Consider the following 25,297-nt stretch of genomic DNA (forward strand, 5'->3'; position numbering starts at 1 on the left):
ATGTCTAAGGGATTACTGTGAAAAAGGCTGGGATAAAATAAAACAATGATGACTTTTCAAATCCAAATGTTGGAAGTAAGCAGGTCAAGGAGTTAGGAGGCCATGGGTTGGATGAATCATTTATAGGGATGTTGAAGTCACCAAATGTGACAAATAGAGGGAGAAGACAGTGACCAAAGTGGTAAAGTCTTTTAAAAACATCAAGTACTGAACGGACAGGAAGAAATAACTTCAATACAGAAGAGTAGTGGGGAAGCATAGCTTTTTTGAAGGTTCTTCAAAGTTGGAATGATGGAAAAGAGATGAGGTTTAGAAATAGCGATGAAGGCAAGGTCATCTATCTGAACTTGGTGTTGCTACATCCATATTATTTGTAACTGGAAGTGATGGATAACATCACAGTAGAATATAACTCTCAAAAGTCTCTCATTATGACATAAACATTACAAAGCAGTGCTACCAGTAAATGAAATAAGGAGTACCTAAACAGAAACAAGTTGCTATGAATTACTCAACAAGGTCCTGTGTACTTAGCTGATACGTGGTGATGGGGTGAGAAGAATGAGTATGTATGAGTCTTCTTAATATTGTTATTTCACCCTCATTCAAGGTATAATTTTATTTTTATTTGCAAAATATCTAAGCCTCTAATTTGCATATTTATAAAGATAAGTGATCTATACTTTTGCTCCCAAGTCCTGCGGAACAGAGTATGGAGAAAACACAACCACCTCCACCAAGTACTCTAGTACACATAGTGTACTTGAGATACAGACAAGGTTTGAGTTTTGCAATATACTACTGCAAACACACAGAGAAGAAACTGAGAATATAGAGGCTCCTGCTGATGAATTTTCATGAGTTTGAGAGAGCAGAGTTGATGTTTGTAGATGGGGGAAGAAAGAGATTATACAGCCCTCTGAGGATGACAGTCTGAATACAGGTGGATGATCTTAGAGACGTGAAATCTTAGAGGAAAAAGATGAAGAAGTGTAAGACACAAGATTAGTCCTGATGGCCTCTTAGAGAAAAGTGGGTAATACATTTTAATTACATCTTCTTTCTCAGGATTATTCTCTCAGGATGAGAGGGTCTTAACAAAAGCACCCAGAGCTCAAAAAGCCTCTATTTCAATGTTTTCTTAGTTTGTTTAACATTATTTACTGACCTCCATGTGCCATAAACTGTTATAGTTACCCAAAATAAATAAGTGATCAAAACTAAAATCTTTGCCCTCCTGGAGCTTAAAGAATATCAACGGGGAGAACGTTATGTTTTTTCTGTCAACCCTATGAAAAACCTTTATCTATTCAAGTTCACCTTGATATTATTTGATTGGTAAATGCTGAAATACCTACATTTTTGCTTTAACAGTTTTGGTGACTGCAGAGAAAGAAATATGTGATTATCATTCCATCTTTAGACAAACCTACTTCTCAAAGATGTCTTGAAATTCATGAAAAATGTACATAATTAAAACTATAATATCACCAAAAAGAGGAAACAAGGAACACCAATCTATAACCAGCCGGAAAAAAAAATTATTTATTAAATAACGCATAATTCTAAGTGTCTGCATTTCTCTTGGAATGCGTCACAAGTTTCACATAGGTCATGTGTAAATATCACAACCATGAGAGCTGAATCCATTTAAAATAAAGCAAATGCATGCCTGAAGCACCTTCAACCTCTGACTAACATGAGAGATCAGGAAACAAGGATTAGTTGTAAAAGGTCAATAGATAGCAGGTTTATTGGAAGGGGTGAATTATTAAAGTAAGCAAAAAAAAATACAAATAGGGTAGCTGAGGATTTAATGTTTGAAACCGAGAGTTTGGAGGCCATGCAGAACCATTATCTGGAATTTGTTTCTCTCCCAAATGTCCTCTTTAGGTACTTTTAATTAAATATGCACATACATACACATCTATAACCACCACCTCACCTCCTTACTTGCAGCCATTTTAACCAGCAAAGGTAGTATTTCTCCCATCTCGTTGTAAGCACGTATACTGCCCCAAATTTTCCCCTTACAAGAAAGCTCCATCAAAAATCACCTCATCTTACAGTGTTTGGCAAACACAGTTCCTGCACCAACATCTTTCTGCTGCTTTTCTAAGTCCCTTTGCAAAACTGCTAAACAATTTTTTCAAGTCCATTCTAATCCTTCATTCAATTTGTATGTGCTATCAACTAAATATCAGAACTTTACAGTCAATTTTGCATATAAAGTTAAACACACACAATCACTACCCTCAAATTGTTCATTAATCCTTTCTGCTCTGGCAGCCTGTCTGGACACACTACATATTTCTGTCATTTACTGCAGTATCCTATTTTATCCACCCCATCTCCTCTACACCATGAGCAATCCAACAGCAAAAGTATAGATCACTTGTTTTTATAAATATGCAAATTAGAGACTCAGATATTTTGCAAATAAAAATGAAATTACACCTTGAACCAGGATCAAATAACAATGTAAAGAAAACATCATGTATACCCATTCCTCTCACTCTACCATCACATGTCAGCTAAGTACACAGGACCTTGCTGAGTAATTCACAAGGATAAAAAATGATCTCACCTACCTTCCTATTTTGTACTTCTTATTTCATTTACTGATAGCACTGCTTTGTAATGTTTATGTCATAATGGCAGCCTTCTGAGGGCTATGTTCTACCGTGTTGTCATCCATCACTGCCAATTACAAATACTATGGATGTAGCAATACCAAGAAGGATGTTGCTTCAGAATGTCTCCTGTGCACCCAAGAATCTCAAGTTGCAGATGAAGCATCATATCATTAAATATTGGGCTTAAGAAACCTACAAATATCCAGAAAATTCTGTATGAATATAGATCAAGTGAACTGTTAAGGAAATATTTATTCTAAAGGATCACTTTGAAGAAATATCAAATCTATTTGAGTATTCCTAAACTGAGAAAAGTAGTTTAACTATATAGAAATGTCAATTGTAGCAAAAACTCTGTAATTTCAAAGGGATATCTATTTCCCTATTCTTTCTGGACATACAGCCAGACTACATTTCTCAGCCTTCCTTGCAATTAGGCATCGCCATGTGCTGAATTTCAGCCAATGAAAGGAGAGAAGAACGTAATAGGAGTTACTTCTGAAACCGTGCCCCAAAGAGTTAAAGAAACCAGTAACTAACAGAAATTCTTGAGTTTGCTGGATGGTAGATGAGAAAAGAAACAAGTTGCTGAAACACTGAAGCTCCCTCTGTTTACGAGATAGAACTGGCAGAAATCGGCTGGAACCAATATGCCCAAATGGAGTTTACACAGAACGAGCTTGCTGAGGTCACAACCTGAGTTTCCACTGCGTGTTGCATAGTAACTCCCCACAAATTTGCACATGGGACTCATGAGGAGGCATGAAGAGATAACTGTATATGCCCAATGACTTTCCGGACCTCCCCTTTCCTTCCACAAATCACTGCTAATCCCAAAATCCACCCACCAAACATTTTCTTTTTTTTTTAATTTTTTAAAAATTTGTCCATAAGTTATTGGGGTACAGGTGGTGTTTGGTTACATGAGTAAGTTCTTTAGTGGTGATTTGTGATATTTTGGTGCACCCATCACCCGAGCAGTATACACTGAACTCTATTTGTAGTCTTTTATCGCTTGCCCCCTCCCATCCTTCCCCTCAAGCCCCCAAAGTCCATTGTATCATTCTTATGCCTTTGCATCTTCACAGCTTAGTTCCCACATATCAATGAGAATACACGATGTTTGGGTTTTCATTCCTGAGTTACCTCACTTAGAATAATACTCTCCAATCTCATCCAGGTCGCTGCAAATGCTGTTAATTCATTCCTTTTTATGGCTGAGTAGTATTCTATCATATAAATATACTAGAGTTTCTTTATCTACTCATTGATTGATGGGCATTTGTGTTGGTTCCATGATTTTGAAATTGTGAATTGTGCTGCTATAAACATGCGTGTGCAAGTATATTTTTCATATAATGACTCCTTTTCCTCTGGGTAGATACCCAGTAGTGGGATTGCTGGATCAAACAGTAGTTCTACTTTTAGTTATTTAAGGAATCTCCACACTGTTTTCCATAGTGGTTGTACTCGTTTACATTCCCACCAGCAGTGTAGAAGTGTTGCCTGTTCACCACGTCTATGCCAACATCTACTCTTTTTTAATTTTTTGATTATGGCCATTCTTGCAGGAGTAAGTTGGTAGCACATTATGGTTTTGATTTGCATTTCCCTAATCATTAGTGATGTTAAGCATTTTTTCATATGTTCGCTGGCCATTTGAATACTTTCTTTTGAGAATTATCTATTCATGTCCTTTGCCCTCTTTTTGATGGGATTGTTTTTTTCTTACTGATTTGTTTGAGTTCATTGTAGATTCTGGATATTAGTCCTTTGTCAGATGTATAGATTGGGAAGATTTTCTCCCAGTCTGTGGGTTGTCTGTTTGCTCTGCTGACTGTTCCTTTTGCTATGCAAAACTCTTTAGTTTAATTAAGTTCCAACTATTTATCTTTTTTTTTATTGAATTTGGTTTTGGGTTCTTGGTCATGAAATCCTTGCCTAAGCCAATGTCTAGAAGGGTTTTTCCAATGTAATCTTCTAGAATCTTTATAGTTTCAGGTTTTAAATTTAAGCCCTTAATCCATCTTGAGTTGATTTTTGTATAAGGTGAGAGATGAGGATCCAGTTTCATTCTCCTACATGTGGCTAGCATCATTTGTTGAAAAGGGTGTCCTTTTCCCACTTTATGTTTTTGTTTGCTTTGTTGAAGATCAGTTGGCTGTAAGTATTTGGGTTTATTTCTGGGTTCTCTATTCTGTTCCCTTGGTATATGTGCCTATTTTTATACCAGTACCATGCTGTTTTGGTGACTATGGCCTTATAGTATAGTTTGAAATTAGGTAGTGTGATGCCTCCAGATTTGTTCTTTTTGGTTAGTCTTACTTTGGCTATGCGGGCTCTTTTTTAGTTCCATATGAATTTTAGAATTGTGTTTTCTAATTTTGTGAAGAACGATGGTGGTATTTTGATGCAGATTGTGCTGAATTTGTAGATTGCTTTTGGCAGTATGGTCATTTTGCAATATTAATTCTACCCATCCCTGAGCATGGGATGAGTTTCCATTTCTTTGTGTCACCTATAGTTTCTTTCAGTAGTGTTTTGTAGTTTTCCTTGTAGAGGTCTTTTGGCTGCTTGGTTAGATATATTCCTAAGGTTTTTTCTTTGTTTGTTTTTGGTTTTTTTGGCAGCTATTGTAAAAAAGGTTGAATTCTTGATTTGATTCTCCACTTGGTTGCTGTTGGTGTATAGAAGAGCTACTGATTCGTGTACATTAACCTTGTATCCAGAAACTTTGCTGAATTATTTTATCAATTCTAGGAGCTTTCTGGAGGAGTCCTTAGGGTTTTTAAGGTAAACAATCATATCTTCAGCAAACAGTGATAGTTTGACTTCCTCTTTACCAATTTGGATGCCCTTTATTTCTTTCTTTTGTCTGACTGCTCTGGCTAGGGCTTCCAATACTGTGTTCAAGAGGAGGGGTGAGAGTGGGCATCCTTGTTTTGTTCCAGTTCTCAGAAGAAATGCTTTCAACTTTTCCCCATTCAGTATTATGTTCGCTGTGGGTGTGTCACACATGGCTTTTATTACACTGAGCTATGTCCCGTGTATGCCAATTTTGCCGAGAGTTTTAATCATAAAAGGATGCTGGATTTTGTTGAACGCTTTTTCTGCATCTACTGAGATGATCATGTGATTTTTGTTTTTAATTCCGTTTATGTGGTATACCACATTTATTTAAAGATGTTCTTTGAAGCCAATGAGAACAAAGACACAACATACCAGAATCTCTGGGACACATTCAAAGCAGTGTGTAGAGGGAAATTTATAGCACTAAATGACCACAAGAGAAAGCAGGAAAGATCTAAAATTGACACCCTAACGTCACAATTAAAAGAACTAGAGAAGCAAGAGCAAACACATTCAAAAGCTAGCAGAAGGCAAGAAATAACTAAGATCAGAGCAAAACTGAAGGAAATAGAGACACAAAAAAAAATTCAAAAAATCAATGAATCCAGGAGCTGGTTTTTTGAAAAGATCAACAAAATTGATAGACTGCTAGCAAGACTAATAAAGAAGAAAAGAGAGAAGAATCAAACAGACACAATAAAAAATGATAAAGGGGATATCACCACCAATCCCACAGAAATACAAACTACCATCAGAGAATATTATAAACACCTCTAAACAAATAAACTAGAAAATCTAGAAGAAATGGATAAATTCCTCGACACACACACCCTCCCAAGACTAAACCAGGAAGAAGTTGAATCTCTCAATAGACCAATAACAGGCTCTGAAATTGAGGCAATAATTAATAGATTACCAACCAAAAAAAGTCCAGGACCAGAGGGATTCACAGCTGAATTCTACCAGAGGTACAAGGAGGAGCTGTTACCATTCCTTCTGAAACTATTCCAATCAATAGAAAAAGAGGGAATCCTCCCTAACTCATTTTATGAGGCCAGCATCATCCTGATACCAAAGCCTGGCAGAGACACAACAAAAAAAGACAATTTTAGACCAATATCCTTGATGAACATTGATGCAAAAATCCTCCATAAAATACTGGCAAACCGAATCCAGCAGCACATCAAAAAGCTTATCCACCACGATCAAGTGGGCTTCATCCCTGGGATGCAAGGCTGGTTCAACATATGAAAATCAATAAACGTAATCTGGCATATAAACAGAACCAAAGACAAAAACCACATGATTATCTCAATAGATGCAGAAAAGGCCTTTGACAAAATTCAACAATGCTTCATGCTAAAAACTCTCAATAAATTAGGTATTGATGGGACGTATCTCAAAATAATAAGAGCTATCTATGACATACCCACAGCCAATATCATAATCAATGGACAAAAACTGGAAGCATTCCCTTTGAAAACTGGCACAAGACAGGGATGCCCTCACTCACCACTCCTATTCAACATAGTGAATATGAAGTTCTGGCCAGGGAAATCAGGCAGGAGAAGGAAATAAAGGGCATTCAAATAGGAAAAGAGGAAGTCAAATTGTCCCTGTTTGCAGATGACATGATTGTATATCTAGAAAACCCCATCATCTCAGCCCAAAATCTCCTTCAGCTGATAAGCAACTTCAGCAGTCTCAGGATACAAAATCAATGTGCAAAAATCACAAGCATTCTTATACACCAATAACAGACAGAGAGCCAAATCATGAGTGAACTCCCATTCACAATTGCTTCAAAGAGAATAAAATACCTAGGAATCCAACTTACAAGGGATGTGAAGGACCTCTTCAAGGAGAACTACAAACCACTGCTCAATGAAATAAAAGAGGATACAAACAAATGGAAGAACATTCCATGCTCATGGGTAGAAAGACTCAATACCGTGAAAATGACCATACTGCCCAAGGTCATTTATAGATTCAATGCCATCCCCATCAAGCTACCAATGACTTTCTTCACAGAATTGGAAAAAACTACTTTAAAGTTCATATGGAACCAAAAAAGAGCCCGCATCGCCAAGTCAGTCCTAAGCCAAAAGAACAAAGCTAGAGGCATCACGCTACTTGACTTCAAACTATACTACAAGGCTACAGAAACCAAAAACAGCATGGTACTGGTACCAAAAAAGAGATATAGACCAATGGAATGGAACAGAGGCCTTAGAAATAATGCCGCGTATCTACAACTATTTGATCTTTGACAAACCTGAGAAAAACAAGCAATGGGGAAAGGATTCCCTATTTAATAAATGGTGCTGGGAAAACTGGCTAGCCATATGTAGAAAGCTGAAACTGGATCCCTTCCTTACACCTTATACAAAAATTAATTCAAGATGGATTAAAGACTTACATATTAGACCTAAAACCATAAAACCCTAGAAGAAAACCTAGGCAATATCATTCAGGACATAGGCATGGGCAAGGACTTCATGTCTAAAACATCAAAAGCAATGGCAACAAAAGCCAAAATTGACAAATGGGATCTAATTAAACTAAAGAGCTTCTGCACAGCAAAAGAAACTACCATCAGAGTCAACAGGCAACCTACAGAATGGGAGAAAAGTTTTGCAATCTACTCATCTGAGCAAGGGCTAATATTCAGAATCTACAATGAACTCAAACAAATTTACAAGAAAAAAACAAACAACCCCATCAAAAAGTGGGTGAAGGACATGAACAGACACTTCTCAAAAGAAGACATTTATGCAGCCAAAAAACACATGAAAAAATGCTCATCATCACTGGCCATCAGAGAAATGCAAATCAAAACCACAATGAGATACCATCTCACACCAGTTAGAATGGCAATCATTAAAAAGTCAGGAAACAACAGGTGCTGGAGAGGATGTGGAGAAATAGGAACACTTTTACACTGTTGGTGGGACTGTAAACTAGTTCAACCATTGTGGAAGTCAGTGTGGTGATTCCTCAGGGATCTAGAACTAGAAATACCATTTGACCCAGCCATCCCATTACTGGTTATATACCCAAAGGATTATAAATCATGCTGCTATAAAGACATATGCACACGTATGTTTATTGCAGCACTATTCGCGATAGCAAAGACTTGGAGCCAAGCCAAATGTCCAACAATGATAGACTGGATTAAGAAAATGTGGCACATCTACACCATGGAATACTATGCAGTCATAAAAAATGATGAGTTCATGTCCTTTGTAGGGACATGGATGAAGCTGGAAACCATCATTCTCAGCAAACTATCACAAGGACAAAAAACCACACACCTCATGTTCTCACTCACAGGTGGGAACTGAACAATGAGAACACAGACACAGGAAGGGGAACATCACACACTGGGGACTGTTGTGGGGTGGGGGGAGCGGGGAAGGATAGCATTAGGAGATATACCTAATGCTACATGACAAGTTAATGGGTGCAGCACACCAACATGGCACATGTATACATATGTAACAAACCTGCATGTTATGCACATGTACCCAAAAACTTAAAGTATAATAATAATTAAAAAAAAAAGAACTAATGATAATCCCATCACCCTTTGCTGACTCTCTTTTCGGACTCAGTCCGCCTGCACCCAGGTGAAATAAACAGCCCTGTTGCTCACACAAAGACTGTTTGTTGGACTCTCTTCACACGGAAGCACATGACATTTCTTGTATAATTTTTATACCAAATAAACAAAATTATGTCATTTTTGGACTTTAGGGAACCTGATATCTTAAAAGATTAATTAGGTCAGAAAAAGGCATAATTTATAATTTGATTTTGGAATGTTTGTCAAATATCAAAAGTTTAAAACACCTGAAATCACAGTTCATTGTAAAATAAGTCATTTGTTTTACCAGAGTCAATTCTGGAACTGAGGTCTTTTCATTTCCATTTCAGGGAACAATACACTGTTTTACTCCAAAATATAAAGCTGTAATTTAAGGTATTTGTACTAACTTTTAGGTTAGAATATGTGCATCTTTCATTTTTTAAACATTTTTAATCCTTCATTATTTTCAATAGATTTCATTTTTAGAGTCCCTCATCATTTTTAAGTAACAAATTCTTACCAACAGACTATATATAAATTTTAGTAATAACTTTATTAAACAAGCCCAACATGATCTTAGTACTAATTCTGCCCCTCTCTGATGTTCTTTCTTCGTTTAAAATACTAAGACATTGGCCAGGCACAGTGGCTTATGCCTGTAATCCCAGCACTTTGGGAGGGTGAGGTGGGCAGATCACTGAAGGTCAGGAGTTCAAGCCTGGCCAACATGGTGAAACCCCATCTCTACTAAAAAAAAAAAATACAAAAATAGGCCAGGCATGGTGGCTCGTGACTGTAATCCCAGCAGTTCAGGAGGCTGAGGCAGAAGAATAGCTTGAACCTTGAAGGCAGATGTTGCAGTGAGCCAAGATCATGCCACTGCACTCCAGCCTGGGTGACAGAATGAGACTTCTTCTCAAAAATAAATAAATAAATAAATAAATAAGACATTAACATCTTCCTATGTCTTGCAGTTATCTTGAATATTCAATGGGAAAATAAATATAGCATGATTTACTCTACAATAAATGTATTACACTAATGGTTTAAAATTTTTAAAGTACTTGATGTCATTTACAGAGAAAACGTGTATGACTAGATTTGTTTTGGTAAAAATAATATTACAGCAAAGAAAATATATTTTTAGAATTAAGATGAATCCAGGAATATTCCCCAAAAAGATTTTGAAAGGGGAACTGAATTTATGTTGTTACTTGATTGAGGTTATCAATCTAGCACAATTCTGATTAAAGGGCAATTGTATCTTTGTTTACATTCACAGTCTGGGGACATCCAGGTTATACTACAAAGACCAATTTGGCATTTACTATAGAACAATAGACCTCCTGCTTAAAAAATTGGGAAATTTTCCCATGACTCTCAGTGGAAAGCAGAGCTACTTTTCTCAAGAAATTACCATTATTATATTTTATGGACATCATCAATGTTTTACCTGATTTCTTTCTTTTTCAACTTTGGCTACTTGGAAGCTCAGAGCAAATTTGTTGTCAACTTCCAGAAAGTTTACAGACCTATGTGATGTGGGTTTCTTGCAGCATCCATGCTGCACAAGTTAGATACGTTAACTTTTCTTCAGTCTACAAGTTCTATTGTTAATTACATTTCATCATGCTAGACTTCAATCCAAGAGAACACATTTTCTCTCAGAGCTCAATGGCATTATTGATATCCTACACAACAATATTTCCACAGAAATTTTCAAGGTAATCTGTAAGTTCTAAAGCATGATAAGTATTTCAGGTGGCATTATCCCAGAAACAATATCACTTCCTTCTGGATAATCAAGAAGAAGCACATACTTTTCGTAGGTCCAAAGAAACTATGATGATTGCTATATTTCAGTGGAAATGAGTATAATACAACAGGAAATCAGACTTCAAATATGTTGCTGCATGACTGAATTTAATTCTGCTAATCTACCTCTATTAAGAAAATATTTTCCATCTGTCATGTAAATCTCTGCACTAACAACAATTTTTCTCTACTGTCACTTTTTTAATTTCCTGTGACCAGAGACATTAGCTCTTTTATATATTGTTCTAGTAAGTATTGAGTCAGGATCTTCTAAAGCCATAAGTTAATTAAAGATTAATTTGAGTGACTGTTCCTGTTTCTTAACAGATATGTGCTTCCATTTATTCTTGTTCCTCAGATTCTTTCTGGTCACAAACCACTCAGAAATTGTCTTTCGGTTTTGCCAGCGTTCATCCTAAATCCCTCAGAGCCAATGATCCATTACAATGTAGATCACACTTTGATTTGGCTGATGAATATGTTGGCATCAAAACAAGAAAGAAGAGACATTCAGCTTTTGACAAACTGAATTATCATCAAAGAAAGAAGTGGAAATTTCTATGTTAATTAGGAATAGAACCATCTTCACTGATGTTGGGGCATGTAATCATTCAGCAACATATTAAGGGCTAAGATTAGCAAACCAGGAATATATTGTATTACACTTAATTAAGTCATCAGAATTTTTTAAAGGCAGTGAAACTCCAACAAAGTAAATGAAATTAAAAAAAGTCATTCAAAACTAACATCAACTCTGGAAGTGCAGCTTCTTTATTGCTATCCCACCTCACAAAGGATTTTTAAAACACTAAGCCCTTAGATATGCTGTAAATTCAGCAACTTGCACTATGTCTTATACCCAGCAGATATTCAATAAATGTAGGAGGGAGGGAGGGAGGGAAGGAAGGAAGGAGGGAGGGGAGGGGAGGGGAGAAAGGAAGGTTGGTTGTAAACTTCATGACCTAAAAATTATAAATATACACATTTTTCAAATGAAGAAATTGAGACACAATGAGATAAAATAGCTTGTCTCATATAACCCAGCAAAGAATTGTTGGTATTTGGCTTTGAAGTAGAATTACCTGACTATTAAGTTCATTTGATTCATCTACAGTGTACTGTAACATAAAGTTAGTTAAGTGTATGGTGATTATTAAGATTTGGGGAGCAACATGGAATGCTGGTTAAAAACTCACTCAGGCCTCAGTAGGGAGACTTAGGTCTTCACTCAGTGGGAAGACTTAGGTCAAGCCCCACTTAGCTAGTTAGCATCTATGTCATCTATGTGTACAATAGAGATAACAATAGAACTCATTTTATCCTGCCACGTGGAATATGCTAAAGGTTTAATAAGTAATAGCTGTTATTATTAAATAATAATGTATCAAAACTACAGATTATAGGATCATCTAGCTTAGGAAAAATTATGCTGAAAGCCTAGATTTATCAAAAAGACAAGGCTGTAATTTTCCATTAGACATCCACTTCAAAGTCAAAATATCCGTATAATTTTGCCATAATCAAAAATTTTGCATGTCATTATATTTTTATTTAATTAAATGTCTCAAGTTAATAATGGCAAGGACCATATGATTTTTAAAACACAGTTGTTCTCGTTTAGTTCTTCATTGGCAAAGGGAACTTCCCAAAAAATGCATATATAAGGTCTTGTAAATAGTCTACTAACTTAAGATAATCACAAAGAAATGAAATATAGTTAAGACTGAGAAACTGCATGAACCTTCTGACTATTATCCCTCTTCCACCACTAGATTTTTCTTTCCTGCTTTTTTGAAACTTAGATCCAAATCTTAATAGCAGCATTCATTTTCATCATCCTTCAGAAACATCTACTCAGTGAAGACAACTGTGAAAAACCATACATAGGATAAGATATATACAAACTTTCAAGCACAAAACAATAATACAATTTCATTATTTCAACCAAAAAATAGAAACATAAAACCCACAACATATAGCACAGTGATCAAAACAGTCAAGCGAAATTTTAGATATTCTTTACATTACTGGCCATGCATCGTACTTGTGTGCATGTGTGTGTGTGTGGTATTTAGCAACATTTATTTAATTAGGCACTTTTAATTTTAGTTATCATTTTTGTTCCCATAGGTTCTCCTGATCATGTTAGAATTCAGTTTAAAAATATTTGTATTTCGCACATATGTAGGCCTTTGAAATAAAATAGAAAATATGATGAGACTAGCAAATAACAAAAGATGGCCCATTAAGTCACTTGGAATAGAAAAAGCTTGTGCTAGCTTTTCCTTTGAAATAAAGAGGAAATGGTGCACCACAGGCCCCAGATTGTTTTTCTGAGGTGATAGGATATTATGATTTGTTGTATCCGTTTCCTCAGGAAACAGCAAATGTTGAACAGGTCAATGCTTTTCAGGAATGAAAAAAAATCCAGAAAAAGACTGCCAAATTGGCAAGAACAACTTTCCTATCTTTGAAGAGCATCAACTCGGAAGTTATTTTATTTCCGAATAGCCTTTCTCTTATTGCCAACAGAAATCCATTACAATATATAAGAGCTAAGATTTCTTGTCCCTTTTCACCTTTATTTGTCGTCTTTCAACTGGCAAGAGTCATTTTGACCAGCAGATTAATCAACTGTAAGACGGATCCTCACACAAAGGTAGGTACTTGGAAATATAAACTGAATATTTTTATTTTGAATATTGAAATTTTTCTCAAAGATAATATTTTCAATGATAAAATTTTATGGGCTTTTCATAGAACATTCATTATAGGCAAAAACATAAGTAGCTTACATGAAATTGTAAGTCATTAAATGCATTAAATTTTGAAAAATTCTGGTTTTTACAGGTCAGAGTAAAATATTCATGTTGGGCATTTGGGCCAATCAGTCCATCCAAGTACACAATTGACTTTTCCTCCTGATGTACCTTAAAGTTCTTGAAACTTCATAAGGATAGAATACTCTCAGGTGTACTCTAAAAGAGAGAATTGCTCTACAGAATATTTTTATTATTGGTTTTTCTTTTGTTTTTCAAACTTCTTTTAAGAATGGATATAGGAAAAGTAATAGTTAAAGGAATAGCCACACCTACATATATATAATTGAATATCCAGTGAAATTTTGTCCATAGGATTCTTTCAAGACTTGCATTGCTCAGACCACACACTCAACCTATGTGCAGAGTTGACTAACAGGAAGCCAATTTGCACCATGGCATATGGAGTTGCTTTCCCAGAACTCAAGCTATCATGTACTTGAAATATATTGTAAAATTTGACCCAATTGAGAGTAGAATACCTGGACATCTCCATGTTCTTGCCTTGGTCTCTGATATACGGATTTTTGGAAGCACTTTGAGACCACTCATCACAGACTAAATTAATGTAATAGAATGTTGTTAAAACTAGGAAATATATTATGTGACTCTTCTTTTAGACTATACCCGACAGGGTGATTCCTTTTTTTTTCCATATTTTTAAACTGTTCCAAGCAATAAAATTTGTAACATAAGATCTAGTTAAAATGTTAATATCTCAAACCCATCCATAGAAATCTATAATGTACCTACTATTTTTAAAATATCAAAATGTTCAAATGTAAATAAGTATACATTTTAAAGTAGTTACTTCTAAGGGAAAACCTTAGTTATAAAAGCTTCTATTGCTCAGAGCAATGTATGAACAACTCTTTGGCATTATCCCCAGGATCAGTTTACAAGTCAAAAACAAAAACTACTTCCACTGTTTTGAAGTCATATTTTATAAGCCTACTAATATTGCCCCACAGTAGTACTGAATTCAAAATAATGTTAGGCAAATTCCCTAAAAATGCTATAGTAGGATATTTGTATTACATTATATCCAACTGTTAAGACATTTTATATAGTACTTTTTAATAAAAAAAAAATCATACTGATCACCTATTGTGCTTACTTTCAGAGGCAACCGAAAGGATGAAATCATTGACTTGGATCTTGGGCCTTTGGGCTTTTGCAGCGTGTTTCACAGTAAGTATCATTGATCACGATCACACATCTTTATACTTTCTCATTAACCATTACTTCAGATTTCTTTTTACATTAATGATGTTACCTTTTCTTATATATTAGTAACTATTAACCATCAATGAAACACTGTTTAGGGCTTAAATTTAAATTTAAAATCTAATTTAAATAACCACACATGTCTGATGGCTGCCATACTGGACAGCTCAAGTCTGTGATATCAGACTGCATTAAACAGATATGGATAAATGTTAAGCTCCCATACTTTAGTCAGTTACACAGTAGATAAAACTCTATAAAAATAGATAATCAAAATGAAACCGTTTTCCCAGCATGTAGTTTATGGATCATTTACACCAGAGTCACCTAACTCACTTATTAAAAATATAGTAAAGACCTCATCCAAGCCTCAATAAGAGTATCAGATAATGGGACCTGGAAAGATGCATTTTACCAAGGATCTACAAGTATCTTTGCATGGTAAATTTTGACAGAATGCTAAGCATTTATATATAAACAACTACTTTGTATACAAAACCAGGTTAAAGACAAATGAGATACTAAATATCATACAAAATTACAAAAATGTTTTTAAAACACACGTATTTCAAAGTAGTAGAATCATACTCGATTTCAAAGTAGTGTTAGATTAATTCCAGTGACAGAAAGAGAATATTAATTCCAGAGTAATTTCCACCAAGGTACTATAAAATCTATATCAAATTGAAAAATATGAAAGCTGTTTTTTTAGATTATGACTTCCACAAATCAAGCAACATAAAATTACATCATTCTGAAACATGAAACATAAAATAATTCCTCTTTCATCTACTTTTTTTTTTTTTTTTTTTGAAACGGACTCTTGCTCTGTCGCCCAGGCTGGAAGTGCAGTGGCACGATCTCGGCTCACTGCAATCTCCGCCACCCAGGTTCACGCCATTCTCCTGTCTCAGCCTCCAGAGTAGCTGGGACTACAGGCGCCCGCCACCACGGCTGGCTAATTTTTTTGTATTTTTAGTAGAGACAGGGTTTCACCGTGTTAGCCAGGATGGTCTCGATCTCCTGACCTCGTGATCCTCCCGCCTCGGCCTCCCAAAGTGCTGGGATTACAGGCGTGAACCACCGTGCCCGACCTCATCTACTTTCAAAAAGGAACAAATGCAGGAAATTCTCATGTTACTGAGGTAGTCTGACCTTGGCTAAATTACTGAGAGCATTATATGTTGACCTAATTTTTAATAAACCAATAAAATACATTGATATATTTTAAAGGTAATATCTTAATGGCTTGATTATAAAGCTGATTTTCAATACTTTTATTCCCTCAGAATACAAAAGAAAAACATTTATAATTTCAAAGTATCAGGCTTTTATTATATAAAAATTTTTTTATAAGATTAATTTGAAAAAGATAACTTTCTGGGCCGGGCACAGTGGCTCACGCCTGCAATCCCAGAACTTTGGGAGGCTGAAGCAGGTGGTAACTTGAGGTTAGGGGTTCAAGGCCAGCTTGCCAACATGGTGAAACGCTGTCTCTACTAAAATTACAAAAATTAGCCAGGCACGGTGGCATGCACCTGTAATTCCATCTACTCCAGAGGCTGAGGCAGAGGAGAATTGCTTGAACCCGGGAGGTGGACGTTGCAGTGAGCCAAGATTGTGCCACTGCACTCCAGCCTGGGTGACAGAGTGAGACTCTATCTCAAAAAAAGAAAAAAGAAAAAGATAGTTTTCTGATAACATAAGCAGTTTAAATAGAAATAAACCTTTCCCCAATTTAATTATATGAGATTCATGATGATTAATAATTATTGAATGTTGGAAATATGAAGGGTAGCATGTCCTTTACGTGTGTGTGTATATGTACACACACACACACACAAATAAAGCAAGTCTAACTACTATTAGTCCCATTAAAATACAAATAAATTTAGGTTCAAAGTATCCATGTCTTAGATGGACTGTTCCTAAATAAAGTAATGTAGGAGATTAGTGCCAATTATAGCCCTTCGAGAGCGTAGTGTTTCTTCTTAAAATAGTATTTTCATCATTTTTCTGAGTTCATTACCTTTAGCCAGTTGTGGAAAGGGGGCTAATCAATGTGATTGGGTATATTTACTATGAAGATTTTTCATTACTTAATATTAAGATCAATATCAGGATATCTTTAGGAGGCAAGGGTACTTTCAGCTAATTTTTTAATTGTTTCAACAATAAAAGTGAATGGAGTATTTTCCCACACTAAGGATTTGTTTTCTTGACAATTAAAAATCAAGTCCTGAGCTTCCATACATCCTGACTAGTCTTTGGTTTGGCAGCACTTGGGTCAAAAGCCCTCCATAATACCACAGAATGTCATTAGCTACAGAAGACAAACATGAGGCCAGTTCTACAGAAGTGCCTTGGCATTTTTCATTTGTCGTATTAGTGATCCTAATAAAACTTTTACTGGCACGTTAAAGACAGGAGCCAGGTTGAAGAGCAAATGGGAATTGAGAAGTGGAGTTGGCAAATCTAGAACACCCTTTCAAAGTTTCAAAGTTTCTCTTTGAAGGAAAGAGGTGACAAGAAAGTCAACAACAAGGGTACCAGTGGTTGAAACTGAACCTTTTATAAGCAGGGAAATAATATAACTTGATATTTATTTTGCAAATGATCTATTTAAACTTTCTGTATATTTTAGGTGAAAGGGTAAGAGTAGAATCAAGCAGTCAAATCAAGGTGTCATTACAGTAATTTGGGTAAAAGCAAATGACTTAGGTTAAAGTGGAAGTAAGAGAAATGATAACAAGTGGTTAGATTTAGAATTCAGGAAGGGAGATGCAAAGCCAATAGGATTGTGAGGGAGAAGGGTGAGTGGAACATAAATGATAGTTGTTTTCTGAAGAAAATTATCCAGTTTATAATTCCTGCCATTTAACTGGCTCATTTTCCTCAGAAAACAAATTCCAATATTATAGTTACAGGAAGTAAAGGGAAGACTGACAGAGCCAGGTCCCTGAGAAGACACTTGCAAAGAAACAGAAAATTCCTAGCTATCAATTACTCCATGGTTGTGTGGCTAGTAAATCAGGGAAGTTCATTTCTAATTGCCTGAAATATCTTGGTGAAGCAGGAGAAAAGCCAGTTTGGTGGGGGTAAATGAGAGCTCAGGATGAGGTGGAGAATGTTGATAAAACTGGCATCAACTTGGAAAATTACCGGCCTCTGGGGAAGAGGGAAGAGATAATCTAAGATAAGACACTCAAAAAAGGATTTCAGGCAGCACTGAAGGACACTAACTTTCTGATGGTACAGTGCTTGTGACATCCTCTACCATTGTTAAGAACCTGGAATTAGGAATCCAGGAGAGAGATGCTTTACCGTAATACTAAAGTTTAGATTTAACAAGGGTAATACCAGACAAACAGGTGAAGGGACTGAGAACCACAAGAAGTGAATGTAGTTTTGTGTCCTATATAAACCATCTGCTCCAAGCAACCTGGACTTCTTGCCGTCAGTAGAGTGGAACTTCATTCTTACCCCAGAGCATTTGGGTATTTTCCTTCTGTTTGGCATGTTCTCTCCTTATTTTATATTCTTTAAGCCTCTTTTCAAATGAGTTCTTCTCACTAGAACAATCCTTCATCATTTTCCTATCCAGAACTGATCGCTTTAACTCCTTAATGTATTTGTTCCTTGCACTACTTTTCAGCTATTTTTTTTTTATTTTTTAAAATAGAGACAGAATCTTGCTACATTGTCCAAGTTGGCCTTGAACTGCTGGCCTCAAGCAATCCACCTGCCTCAGCCTCCCAAAGTGCTGGGATTACAGGCATGAGCCACCATGCCCAGCCTCAGCTATTTTTATTTCTAAAAATTGTGCTCTATGTAAACCATACTTGAGCCAATCATCGCTCTAAGCATTTTACAGGTAATATTTCACAACAAAAATCTGACAATAACAACAGGAGGTGGGTCCTTTTATTAACGTCGTTTTTCTGATGAGAAAAAAGAGACTCAAAAAGGATTCCACACTCACCCAACCTCTACGTGCCAGAAGCAGAACTCAAACCCTCACATGAAACCCCAGAGACTCATTCCACTCATTTCACTTCCCTTTAGATCATATTTATCCTGCCTTGTATTGTAACTCCTCAGCCTGTAGATTCATAGAAGATCTGTTTGTAACCCTGGCTCCCCACCACAGCTCCTACATTAGCTCATTGCACAAAGTAGTGCTCATGATGTCTTTCACAATTTATTAGTGTTCAAAGTCTGAACAGCCCTAAACTCTTGAATTAGACATAATAAGACATTTTTCTCATCCTGGCAGGGCATTTATTTCCACTTACAATTTATTTAAATGATAGATTCGACTATAGGCAAAGGATAAGATTTTTGCTCATTGTATATTTTTTTTAGTCAATACTATCCCTGCTTTCATTGAGAGCCTAGGTATTCAGAAAGCAAAAGAGAAACTTTTTTTCTTTGATAATAGACTTTCAGACTATGTGACTTAGATACAATGTAATGGTTTTCTATTGCTGCATAACAAACTACCACCAATTAGTAGCATTAAAAACTCATTATTATCCCAGTTTCTTTGGCCACAACTCTAAACTTGGCTTAGTTGGCTTCTCTACTCAGAGTCTCACAAGGCTGAAAAGGTGTGTCCACTGCTGTATTTCTTTTTCTGCAGCTCAGTATCCTTTTTTAAGCTTGTATGGTTGTTGGCAGGATTCAGTCCCTTGGTTACCGGACTGAAGCCCCTACTTTCCTGCTGCTTATGAGCCAGCGGCTGCTCTCAGCTCCTACAGCCAGTCTACCACGTACCTCCACATGGCCCTCCCCACAACATGGCATCTTGATTCAAAGCCCAGAGAAAAACATTTACTGCAGCTTCAGATCTCTCTGATTTCTTCTGTCTCTGACACTGTAGAACCTTTTTTAAAAGGGCTCACCTGATAAGGTCAGGCCAGCATGTGCCAGCAGGTAGTAGAAATCTTGGGGCCATCTCAGAGTTCTGCTTACCATAGAAAGCATTCACCCTTATATTTAACTGTGAAATATCTGATTTGAAATTATTTACTTCTTATTTCCACAGCCTGGTGAGAGTCAAAGAGGCCCCAGGGGACCATATCCATCTGGACCGCTGGCTCCTCCTCCACCTTTTGGCCCAGGATTTGTTCCACCACCTCCTCCTCCACCCTATGGTCCAGGGAGAATCCCACCACCTCCTCCTGCACCCTATGGTCCAGGGATATTTCCACCACTCCCTCCTCAACCCTAAGGTCCACCACTCCATCCTGATGCCCCAGGTTATCCACAGCCTCCTTCCCAACCAAGACCCTATCCACCTGGACCTCCATTTTCCCCTGTAAATTCTCCAACTGATCCTACCCTCCCTACTCCTGCACCCCAAATATGAACAACTGCAGCAGGTGCCACCACCACCATAAAAGACACCACTACCCTCGTAACTACTGTTTCTACTACCCAAAATATGAATTCCAACACTACTTCCAAGAGACATTTACATAAAATCGCTTCCATTTTTGGATGAGAATGAAAAATTCCAAAAGTGCTGAGCTTTGGGGAGAAATAATCTTAGAAAGAAATTGTAGAAAAAACCCACGCAAACATAATATTTATACCAATGAGGTGAAAATAAAGAATTGAGCACCAATATGAAGTCTCCACTGTTGTCATCAGAGCCAACATTTTTCCCCCAGTTATGTCACCTAAATGAGTGAACATAGATCATTTGAACCCTTAAGAAAATATTTATTCTAGAATCACTTTGAAGAAATATCAAATCTCTTAGAGTATTCCTAAAGTGAAAAAATAGTTTAACTATCACAGAAATGGCGATTATAGCACAAATCTCATAATTTCAAAGGAATATCCATTTCTCTATTCTTTCTGGACCTACAGGTAGACTACATTTCTTAGCCTTCCTTGCAATTACGCATGGCCATGTGCTGAATTTCAGCCAATAAAAGGAAAAAAGAAAGAAATAGGAGTTACTTCTGAAACTGTGCCTGTGATGGTTAATACTGTCAACTTGATTGGATTGAAGGATACAAAGTATTGATCCTGGGTGTGTCTGTGAGGATGTCACCAAAGGAGATTAACATTTGAGTCAGTAGGGTGGGAAAGGCAGACCCGCCCTTAATCTGGGTGGGCACAATCTAATCAGCTGCCAGCATGGCTAGAATATAAGCAGGCAGAAAAAATGTAAAAAGAGAGACTGGCCTAGCCTACCAGGCTACATCTTTCTCCTGTGCTGGATGCTTCCTGCCCTCAAACAGTAGACTCCAAGTTCTTCAGTTTGGAATTCAGACTGGCTCTCCTTGCTCCTCAGCCTGCAGATGGCCTATTATGAGACTTTGTGATCCTGTGAGTTAATACTTAATAAACTTCCATACATATATATATACACACATATATATATCTACATATATATATTCCTTTAGTTCTGTCCCTCTAGAGAACCCTAACACAGTGCCCCGAAGAGTTAAAGAAACAGTAACTAACAGAAATTCTTAAGTTTGCAGATGGCAGATAAGAAAAGAAACAAATTGCTGAAACACTCCCTCTGCTTTGATATGGCCAAATGAAGCCATATCAGGGAATTTATTCTCCACCCCAGATATGAAATAGTTTTGATGAAATATAACTGAATGAAATTAAATAACATAGGATTAGATGGAATGAGATTAATAGAATGGAATGGAACAACAGAGTGCACTGTACTTCATACCCCTTATTCTGACAAATACATTCACCTTTATGCATACTGGGACATGTTGTTCAATGTATTTCTTAACTGTTATTCATAATAATAAAAATGTTAAATACTTATTTAGGGATGAGAAAGAATGTCACTTTAATGATCTACCATTGACTCTATGCTGAATAAAGAGAGAAAGGTTAAAGAGAGCTGATGGATCAGGAGACAGTCATGAGGTCAATTAACTGGTGTTTCCAGTGGGAATAGTTAAACTTGTAAACTTGAAGGAGAGGCAGTTGTCATTCTGGAGTGAGATGTGTGAATGAGCGATTTAGAAATAGGAAATGTTAGTGTAATAGCAATCCAATGTGTGACTGCAGCAGTGAGTAGCTGAAATAGAGAAAAGTCACTGGAGATTAGAAGATGCAAGATGAGAGAAGCTAGGGATTGGATGGGACATCCAGTGGAAACAGACACATAGACCAATAGAAGAGAATGGAGAACCCAGAAATAAAGCCACACATCTACAACCATCTGATCTTTCACAAAGTCAGCAAAAGCAAGCAACAAGGAAGGGAGTCCCTAATCAATAAATGATGCTGGCGTAACTGGCTAGCCACGTGAAGAAGAATGAAACTGGACCCCTATGTTTTACCATATACAAAAATTAACTCAAGATGGATTAAAGACTTAAATTTAAGAATAAATACTAAAACTATAAGAATGCTAGAAAAAAGTTTAGGAAATATCATTCTGGACATTTGCCTTGGCAAAGAATTTATGACTAAGTCCTTAAAAGCAATTGCAACAAAAACAAAAGTTGACAGGTGGGACCTAATTAATCTAAAAAGCCTCTGCACAGCAACAGAAACTAACAACAAAGTAAACGAACAACTTGTAGAATGGGAGAAAATATTCTCAAACTACGCATCTGATAAAGATTTAATATCCAAAATCTATGAGGCGCTTAAACAATTGAGCAAGAAAAACAAATAACCCCATTAAAAAAATAGGCAAAAGACATGAGCAGACACTTCTCAAAAGAAGACATACAAGTGACCAAAAACATATGAAAAAACGTTCCACATCACTCATCATCAGAGAAATGCAAATCAAAACCACAATGAGACACTCACACCAGTAAGAATGGCTATTATTAAAAACTCAAAAAAATAACAGATGCTGGCAAGGTTGCAGAGAAATGGAAACACTTATACACTGTTGGTGGGAGTGTAAATTATTTCAACAATTATGAAAAGCAGTATGGTGATTCCTCAAAGAGCTAATAACAGAACTATCATGACTATGTACATACCCACAGGAAAATAAATCATTCTACCAGAAAGACATGCACCTGTATGTTCACTGTAGCACAATTCACAATAGCAAAGACATGGAATCAACCTAAATGTGCATCACCAGTGGATTGGATAAGGAAAATGTGCTACATATAAACATATAGAATACTACACAGCCATAAAAAAGAACAAAATCATGTCCTTTGTGCAACATACATGCAGCTGCAGGCCATTATCGTAAGCAAATTAATACAGGAACAGAAAACCAAGTATTGCATGTTCTCACTTATAAGTGGGAGTTAATTTGAGTACAATGGACATAAAGATGGGAACAACAGACACTGGGAACTACTAGAGGGGAGAGGGAGTGTGAGGAGGTGAGGGCTGAAAAGCTACCTGTTGGGTATTATGCTTAGTACCTGGATGCTGGGATCATTTTCACTCCACTCTCAGCATCATGCAATATACCCAGGTAACAAACTTGCATATGTACCCCATGAACCCGAAATGAAAGTTGAAATAAAACAAAAGAAAAGATAATTTAAGTCACCCAGCGTGACTTCAAGCAAATAGCAATAAAACTGACAAATGAAATGAGCAGAGGTGATCACATGAGCAGAAGTCAGAGTGTAGAGCTGAATGGAATTGGCCTCAAAGGAGCATATGTTGCCTAAGGAGGTGAAGAAGAAATATTGCCAACTATGAAATTTTAGCTTCTGTTTTCAGTACTCTGACTTTGAGGGAGTAACAGATCACATTTACAAGTGGCATATTGCTGTAGCTTAGACTGGCCATAGTATTCCCATAGAAATATCCCTGTACTCCGAGCCTCTAGCACAGCCAGTCATGACTCATCAAATACACCAGATTTCCGTGCAATCAATCTATCATTAAAGTTTCTCTGAACTGAGGTTTTCCAATCACACTCAAACTTCTTTCTCATGACCATATACATCCCAGGTTCAGAATGGCTGGGACACAGGAAGCTGTGCCTAAAGTTTACCAATTCTCCAGCAAGCTATTGTCAAGTGTGCTATATTATTACCTGTTCTGTATACTTTCTAAGTAAACACTAAATAAACTTGGTATGTGATGAATCTTTTGTCTAGTGAGTTTGGACATCATCCTGAGCCCAAGACTATTGCTACTAGTGGAGACTAGTGGGTGTTGCAGCCGTCAGTCACTGCATCAGTTATGGTGCTGTCAGGAGGCAGCAATAATGCCAATTATTTTTAAAAGAATTTAATATCAAGTATCCTTAACTAGGCAGCAAGAATTGTTAACGGGGTAACTGCAAAGGCAAAATGAGAACACCTGAGGTACCTCATGGAGGTAGCAGCTGCAGAAAGAAGCTAAGACTCCTAGGGCTGAGGAAAGACGGGTAAAGTTTAAAATTATTGAAATTTAGAAGCTTGCAGGAGAGGTCCCACAGTATGAAAAGCAAACCTATGAAAAAGTAGAACTTCTTGACTTGTGTTGGTCTCTCTAGGTATACAGGAATGGTCCTTTTTGTCTAAGACCTAGTCCAGTAGGGAGGAATGCTGGAAGGTTGGTCCTGGAGTCTCTGAGAAGATTTAATGATGCTGCTTTTGTACGTGTTGGAAAAACAACAGAGTTCAACACTGACCAAGGTTCCTTTCCAAATGCTTGACCCAAACTTTCATTCCTGAAGTATCTGAATCCTCAAGTGTTTATACATTTTATTGGTTGTAATAGTTTCCCCTTAATTTTCACCTTTGGACATGAATATACTAAATGGTGTCACAGAGAATCTCCTGAATTCCTCTGTGTTCCTCTTTTTTAAGCAGCAACCCAATTTCCCCCTCGGTAATCAGGAACAATCCTGCTAACCAGTAGAGTAACTCTTATTTATTTTTGTTCAGTGACATGAGGAGATCAAAATGTCCTAATTCCTCTTTTATGAACCAAGACCTCCAAACTAGCATAACTCAAAGTTACAAAGACAGAAAGCAAAGACTCTGTGAGCGGGCTATTAGTTGTAATAATAAGAAGAGCCTTAATTTCTGTTCCCGTGAATTCTGGCCCTGGGAAAGCTGGATGCATATGTTGGTCACTGATTGAAAGCATGTACTGCATCCTATAAAACAGAACCTCATTCTTGTAGGGTATATACTCTCAACTGGTATCATAAAGTCTTCAGTAGGCCATTACACTGTTTTATTAGATTAGATGATTCTCTGTGATGGGGTATGTGGTAAGAAGAATGAACTTCATATGCATGAGCTCATAATCACATTCTTTTACTGTGAAATCAGTTTCTTGTTCAGAAAGATGTCATGATAAATAATTTTATTCACCAACAGCAGTGAGACTACACCAGCAACTTGAATTTCCTTAACAAAAGGCAACTGTTAGCTTTAAGTATT

General features: G+C 36.7%; 1 protein-coding gene across 1 annotated transcript; it reads left to right on the top strand.

Annotated features, from left to right (window-relative positions):
• The first annotated feature begins 480 nt into the window (after positions 1-480).
• SMR3B (submaxillary gland androgen regulated protein 3B) lies at positions 481-20,565 on the top strand. Its single transcript, XM_063663243.1, has 3 exons — positions 481-565; positions 14,833-14,900; positions 19,984-20,565. Exons 1-3 carry the CDS (start codon positions 562-564, stop codon positions 20,167-20,169), a joined length of 258 nt encoding a protein of 85 aa, XP_063519313.1. The 5' UTR covers positions 481-561; the 3' UTR covers positions 20,170-20,565.
• The last annotated feature ends 4,732 nt before the right edge of the window (positions 20,566-25,297 follow it).

The sequence above is a fragment of the Pongo pygmaeus genome, chromosome 3, assembly GCF_028885625.2.
Source record: "Pongo pygmaeus isolate AG05252 chromosome 3, NHGRI_mPonPyg2-v2.0_pri, whole genome shotgun sequence".
Lineage (NCBI taxonomy): Eukaryota > Metazoa > Chordata > Mammalia > Primates > Hominidae > Pongo > Pongo pygmaeus.

What these genes read in the sequence shown, in the direction of transcription:
- SMR3B (XM_063663243.1), top strand. An exon ending in CTTTTGCAGCGTGTTTCACA is followed by an intron (nt 14,901 to 19,983) that starts GTAAGTATCATT and finishes TTATTTCCACAG; the next exon opens with CCTGGTGAGAGTCAAAGAGG.